The 7801-nt window shown below is 44.6% G+C and overlaps 1 protein-coding gene across 1 annotated transcript; it reads left to right on the top strand.

Annotated features, from left to right (window-relative positions):
* Positions 1-5806: 5806 nt before the first annotated feature.
* Positions 5807-6470, top strand: LOC124698729 (ethylene-responsive transcription factor ERF096-like). Its single transcript, XM_047231175.1, has one exon. It carries the CDS (start codon positions 5807-5809, stop codon positions 6200-6202), a length of 396 nt encoding a protein of 131 aa, XP_047087131.1. The 3' UTR covers positions 6203-6470.
* The last annotated feature ends 1331 nt before the right edge of the window (positions 6471-7801 follow it).

Consider the following 7801-nt stretch of genomic DNA (forward strand, 5'->3'; position numbering starts at 1 on the left):
ATGGGGTATTCAATGGATTAAGTGCAAAAGCGCGTGACAAAATATATCCGCACCACCGATAGTCATTGGCAACGTGACCTTCGCAGGACACACTTCTGGTGATCGTCCTAACTGATGAATCTAGATGTTGGGAACTTTCAAGTATGCCAAGATCCCTACTAATATCATTCCATCATGTCTCGTGGTATCGAAGGCACACCCCTCAACATAGATGTTGGCGGTGTAAGGTGACATTCGTATAACGGTCTCATCAATATTTTGGTCATTCTCCAAAAAGTTGGGTTGTTTGGCTTCGCTTGGTCGCAATGCTGAGACATCCTGGAAGATCCTTTCTTGGGTTGGATCAGGATCTGTTACTACTCGGAGGTTGTTCACTTCGTAGTTCTTCGAGCATGGAATCTACCGGGATGATCACATGATTGGATTGAGGTCATCGAGCACCGTCTCCCCTCTAGCGCCAACATCCATATTGCGCAACATTTGTCACGTAAACACCATAGAGGACACACCAGTGATTCCTCTCGCACTGCTCAGGGTGGGTCAGTGCTGATCCTTCCTCGGTAGCCACCGAATTCTAGGTCCTAAGGTCTCTAGCAAGTGGCATCTCCCTGCGTAATGGGTTGCTCCTAGACACTCCTCTCGGGTCATTGAACAACCTCTTTCAGGTTTCAGTCGCTCCGACCTCCTTGTTATCAAAATCATACGTTGCACTTATCTTCAGATGTTTCTTTTGGGACATTTCAGGTCTCCACTGCATCATGGGATGACGAACTTGTTGACCCTCCCCCCCCCCCCTAGCGGTGAAATGGAGCTTGTTCGGGGTGACCCGGGATGACTATCACGGTTTGTGGGCCTCCGCGAGCATCGGGCAGTGCTCAGAGATCCTCGCCCAACAGAGCTTGTGTCGATCCTTATGGCGGAATGCTCTCTCTGCTTTCCGCCTTTTGATGCATCGTATTTGTCTATCGGGAATCGTGGGGTTGATCCCCTAGTATTGTTTGTCGTTTCCGAGGTTGGTGCGGTTCTGGGGTGATCTAGCCATCTCCTCGCGTGGCTTTCGAACTCCAGGACATGATTTCAGAATTATGGGCGCCGAAGAAACACATCGCTATGAAGATCCGATATGAATGACGCATGCACCCCCCAACTGGCGCGCCAACTAACAAATGATTGTTTTCACGATCTCAAGTCAGTCCCGCTCGGTAGGTTAGATACGAGTTTTTTTTTTGGCAAGGGGCTAGGTTTGGATCAAAGACACGATGATGATGAAATCTTCTGTTAGAATTTGATCACAAGATTGTAAAGACTAGAAGATGAATTCGACGTGCTTATAGATGCACCCGATGAGATTTACATATTGGATCTTGTTCTTATAGCTATGAAATCTACGACGGCGACATGGTGTAGTGGTTGGAACTCTCCCTCGTGATGAATGGGCTTCTGTACATATAGGCGTTAGTGGTGGGAGTCTCAATGTTGCATGCTAGGCCTTCGTCGTTAGTCTTACATATCACGTTCATCATGTGTTTTCGTTTGATGTATGTCTGCTTAAGCGAGTCTTTAGAAAGTTTTGTTGTAGCACTGCAGGGAGGTTGGTTGGAGCTTCTTAATGTAGCCCTTCACGTGCGTTGGCTTCTTGGACATCGTGAGCTCGTAAAGATATGGTTGGATCCATTTATATACGACATAGCCTTTACCTAATCATATAATATGTTAAGCAATTGTTGAGGAAACCATTTGAACATGCCTAGAGTAGTTACTCGATGCAGAGATGCTCACTGAAACACAAGGTTTGAAGCCGAATAAGCAACTATCAGTGTAATTTTATACATTTTCGTAAAAGATCGCTCCAACTGTATATGTATTCGAGTAAAAGTGTGCAAGACTACACTACCAATAGGATAGGAGGCATGCATCCTAGATTTCTCTCGGTATCATTATGGGTAGTGTTATTTTTGCAAAATTTCGAGGATAGGTTTCGTCTTTTTCGACCGTATCGCAAGTATGTGGCATTATGTTCTGCTCAAAGAAGCAAAAAATCGTTGAATTCAAATATTTAGAAAGACTTTACATGTATATTTTATTTCCACGATTAGAAATCTTCAAAATTTCCCATATGTATGTCTATGATTGAACAATATCAACATAAGAGCACATGTCATTGCAGCAGCACAATAAAATTGATGCTTGATTAAGAGGTTGGGGTTATATCATCCAAGCTTCAAAACCATGTTAAATGTCACAATAATACATGTAAACGAGATCATACAACCATAAGACCGTAGAAGATGAAACAAAGAGATTTAAAAACCTTATAAAAATACTATATCCATGTTAAAATTGATAATGTTGGTAATTCTCTAACAATATTGATATATAAAAATGCCAAATCCATCCAAAAGAAAATAAGTTCATTAGATTTATTTTAATTTGTATAGCGTTTTTTGTTCAAATTTTCATGGTGGATATTGTCCATGTCTACAACTTATTTCAGAACAGAGTAAGTAAATGAGAAGAAGGAAAAATACAAAAATATGATAAAGTAAAACTCTCTCATTGTTGCATTTGCCTACTTTTTTACCGATGCTACATTATTTAATTTCCAGTCATCTTGCAAATTTCTATATTTGATTCGAGAGATCACGAAATCTGGAAATGGCTCTAGTGGACCCTCATTATTACTTGAACCACAATGGACAAACTTTAGAGATTTACATCCAATACCATCAACCGAGAATTATAATTTAATTGTTGGTCTCTCAATTTATAGGAACTTTAGTTTTACTTATTTATTTAGTGACGTGGACAAGAAAACACATATAAGTATTTTTCAAAATAAAATAATAAATATTTTTCAAAAATGTTTATGATGATTAATGAATTACGCAGCTTTATAATCTTTAAAACAACAAGTTGAACACAATGAATAATTCCATTCAAATAAATGGTTTAATGGGACCCTTTTTCCACTAGATTCATGATATTTAACAAAATGGAATAAATTATTTATAATTTCGTGAGTTCCAGGATTACTTTATTGATATCTATTTTCTTCCTCGACCTTTGTATTATGATCTTCACAATGAAGTTTAGCAAACAAATAGGAACGATGGATGATGTTTGCACCTTTCATCTTGGGGATCAAAGTGACACCATTGTTCAATCAGGCCAGATCCAGCTTGCCCACAAACATACCATCCAATATTTCTTTCACTAGCAGCTTTACACGATCCTAGAACATCTCATGTTATACTTTCTCCACCAAAAATAAGTGTCTTTACTTTTTCTAGATATGAATGTATATGTAACTAAAATACATCTAGATACATCCGTATCTACATAAAAGTGAGACACTTATTTTTAGGATGGGGGTAGTAGAACGGAGGACGTACAATACACGACGTTGCAATGAACCAGCCCATGGTTCTAGGAGAGCAATGTTAGTATGTTACCCCTACCAGGGATCAAATCACAGGTTTGATACTTTGTTGTCTCATAAAGGAGGATTATTATTTTAGTAGGAGGAGATGTTGCTATTGATAGTGTTTGTGCTTATTTCGTTAATCTCTATCGATCTCAAGACCCATTACATCAGTTTTTTGGACTCTGTTTTTTGAGGTGCGCATAGAGGTAAGGTGTATGTGCCTGTATTTATAGAGTTGAGTATATGTACATACATATATGTGTTGTTTCAAACGAAAAATTGCCGATAGCCTAAATGACCGGAAAGATGCTTGCGGATTTTTTTTGTCCGTTTATTTTTCGATAAGGAAATATATTAATATCGAGAGACACCCATTACACCCAGGATCTGCAACAACGCAATACATTGATGGTAGTACAGATGCACACAACCAAAAAGAGAAAAATAAATCTAAGAAATAAAAGCCCGCCATCTGTAGAATAAGCGATTAGATCATTGTAGAATGTAGACATGAGTTGATGTTTGGTAACGCAGTTCGTGATAACGCCTACATATGTGGAGCATGCTTTACGAGCGCTTCTCTCCATGTACTATCATAGTACCATCGACGAGAAGCTCGCCATGACATACAGACACGTCATATCTGCAAACGTCACGCCGCTCCAGCGCCCCTGCCACGGACGCTGGACTATCCCAGAAAATTAATCTTGTGTTTAACCTAGCTTTCGTCTAGTCTATTTTGGCTACCTAAGTGCCTTTATATATTTGGCTAAGGTTGCATAGTTTAACTCGAACATGTAACCTACATGCACAGTCCAAATCCAGCTGTAGCGTATACACATATTTGACACAACTTTAACACCAACCTTAGCAGCAACAATATATCCACCACCAAGATAACACGTGAACCCCATTCAAAAAGTGACAGCTTCAAAAAGAAAACAGTGCACAAACAACACCGTTGCCCCGATCAAAAGATGTTACTAGTTTTTTCGCATGTTCATTTCTAGCATAAGCATCGGGCAGGCTTGCGGAGTAATTGCTTTTTTTTTCTGGCTCCTTTCTCTGTTTTCCTAGCTAGCTAGGTGCGCACATACCCGTGTCTATATCCATGGAATTCCCTTGGACGGAGTTGGCAGATGAGTACATTTCAGACGTGAGATGCGAGCTGAAGGCGGTACATAATTGGATGTTGATCGAGGCGGTATTGATCCGTCCGATGGATGGATGGTCCGCGAGACATCCCGATCGATCGACAAGTACATTGCAGTGTGCCGTCGACAAATACCGAGGCGAAAAGAGACGGGGATCGAAATTGGTGGCATTGAGCACAGGGTCTGCAGGAGCGGCGGCCGTGAGGATTGGACGCCGCTCTCGATCGGGCCACAGGAGGGACGGTGCAAGTTGACTCCCCGGCCCGTACCGTCGACGGAGAGCGATTCCGCCGCCGACGTCGATCGCGTCCGTCCGTCCATCCATCCGTCCATCCATCCATCGACATGCCTAATAATTCAGTCGAATCGATTGACCGATCGATGCCGTCTATAACCTAATTAAGCTATAGTGTGTGAACCTGAATCTCGTCCATCGATCCATGGAAATTCCAAGCGAGGCATCAACATGCACTTTGCTTGGTTTCTCGATTTAGTCCCCGCCCCACGTGACCCCAGATTCGGCTGCCCCAGCGGCTTCCAATCTCCGTCGGCCGCGCCGTCGACGTACGCAGCCATCGCCGTCACCAATCTTTACCTTCGCCTGTCGAGGCCACCCAGGCTCCGGGTAACATTTCACTCACTCAATTGTTCAGGATCACATTCTGCTCCATATCAGCAGCAGCTAGCTCATCATGATAATTGTTCCCTTCACCTGTGTACGTCCATGTCGATGGGTGCAACTCACTTAGCTTTCAGGGCCTAGTCGAAGAATGGTCGTCGGAGAATCCATCGTTCGAAGAATGGTCGTCAGCGAGCGAGCGAATCCATTGGGTGGTCAGAGAAATGATGTGGTAGTGCAGTGCAGGAATTGCCTTGTTTACTACATGTACTCTGCTGCTGCTGCTGATAAGGGTATAGGTTGCTGACGATGTGTGATCGTAGCGTGATGATGCAATGCAAAACACCCTGCTAGCTACCTGCATGCACCGCCCATCTTGTATAAATACCTACCCAGCTGTTGCATATGCCCAGAGAGCACCCACACATGCAGAAGAGTACACTGTATCTGTAGTAGCTAGATACTACTTACTTGTATAAGCCTAGCTAGCTGCCTCCGCCTCCTCCTAGATTACTGATACTACACTGTATCGAGGTCTGCTGTTACTTGGATACTGATCGATCCACCCCGATCGATTACTAGCTCAAGTTAGCATCCACAGCGGCACAGATGGATGACGAGAAGAGGGAGGGCAAGTACCGCGGCGTGCGGAAGCGGCCGTGGGGCAAGTTCGCCGCCGAGATCCGGGACCCGGAGCGCGGCGGCTCGCGCGTCTGGCTCGGCACCTTCGACACCGCCGAGGAGGCTGCGAGGGCATACGACCGTGCCGCATTCGCGCAGAGGGGCGCCACCGCCGTCCTCAACTTCCCCGCCGCCCAGCAGGCAGGCTCTGCTGCAAGAAGGGGCGCCACTGCAGGCGGGGGCTCGTCTTCTTCCTCGGCTCCCGCGGCGACCGGGGCCGGGAGGAGAACCGCCGACACGGAGAAGGTGGAGCTGGAGTACCTGGACGAAAAGGTGTTGGACGAGCTGCTCGCCGAGGACTACTACAGCAGTAAGAAGTACTAGCGCACATCGATCGATCGGTCAGAAATAATAAGCTATATGCTAAATTAAGCTGCCTCTCGAGGGAGGGAGGAAGAAGAAGTGTTTCCCGTCCGTTGGTTTGTGCATGCATGGCCCTGGTTAGCTAGAGCATGGGGATGACTAGTCATGGCTGCTTGCATGCATGGACACATATATACACGTGTAGACTATACTAGTGACACGTCCTAGTCCAGGAGAGCATGCAGATGCAATGCCCGCGCTTTGTTAACTCGAAGGAGGAACAAAGTGATTAATCAGAATATATATACACTCTTCCTGCGTTACAAAAATCGTGATACTTGTAACTATGTATGTCAAGGAAATGAGGGTCAATCTCTCGTTGATTCTCTAACTACTTTAACTAGCTTACTGCTGCAATACTATTTTTATTTTGTTATCCACAGTTTCATAGTAGTATCATTCTTGTCGTGGTTTCACTTTAGATTCAAACTAAACCATGACAACAATTATGGTCTTATGGAAGGAGGCTTGCGTGTTAAAATTTCTTTCGTTTTTGGTTAGTATTGCTAGAATATTAGTAGAGTAATATAGAAGCACTAGAGAGGGCGGTGGTCGGTGGTTGCATCCAATCTGCATTCAGAAATTCAGATACCCTGGTCCTAGCTAGGTCGCCCACTCCTCTCTGGAGTTCGGAAGATAAAAAGATCATTTTTGCTTGGCTAAAAAAGGGTGCTGTCCAGTTTTTGCTACTACTAAGTACAAACTGAAAAGGGATAAAAATGTGTCCATTTCATATTGACTTTGACTCATGAGCATCCATCCATCCATCAACTTAGCCCTCCCTCTTCCATCCTAGCGATCGAGTAGCGATCGATCCAGTAAAAGTTGGGTAGAAGCAACAACTTGAAGTTGATTCCCCGACAGTGGCATGCACTCAAGAGTGAGTCCCAAAAAAGAAGTGAATCCTCGGTTGCCAGCCCCTCGCCCGAATCATCAGTTGTTGTCGGTCCCCTCCTCCGGCCGCCGATCGATCCAGCCATCAACCAGCACGTACACGCCGTCCTCAACAAATTAAACCGCGTCCGCGTACGAGGTTCAAGGGCGCTCCCTCCGGCCGTGTGCACGATGCATGCGACTGCTATATCGTAGCGGCCGTTTTGTGGTTCAGATCGTCGGGGCTCCGGTGAGACAACGTGTGACTACCGTGTCTATTTTGTACTCGTCTATGCATATTCAGTTTCTATCCCCTGGGCTTAAGAACGGCATGCAAATCCCATGAACCTGATGCTACAGATATTATTAGTGAATGGAGAATTTTATTCATTCAAAATTTAAACATATATTATATAGTATATATGATTAAGACAATAGACAAAGAAGTCACCATATAGGCTATATTATTTGATCGTTTTGCTAATGTGTGCTGTAAAGATTATATTCTCCACCGCGACATGTCCCTGGGAGGAGGAGCTGGGTGAGGGGCGCGACGGGACGGCGGCCTCGGAATCCTCGGCGGAGAGACGGCTGCGGTGGCCGCGTGGGCGGCGTGGCGGTCGGATCTGGGAGTTCTTGTCTGCGGGCTTCGGCGTTCGTCTTCGGGCCTCGTGTTGGTGTTGGTCG

This window comes from Lolium rigidum, chromosome 3 (assembly GCF_022539505.1).
Source record: "Lolium rigidum isolate FL_2022 chromosome 3, APGP_CSIRO_Lrig_0.1, whole genome shotgun sequence".
Lineage (NCBI taxonomy): Eukaryota > Viridiplantae > Streptophyta > Magnoliopsida > Poales > Poaceae > Lolium > Lolium rigidum.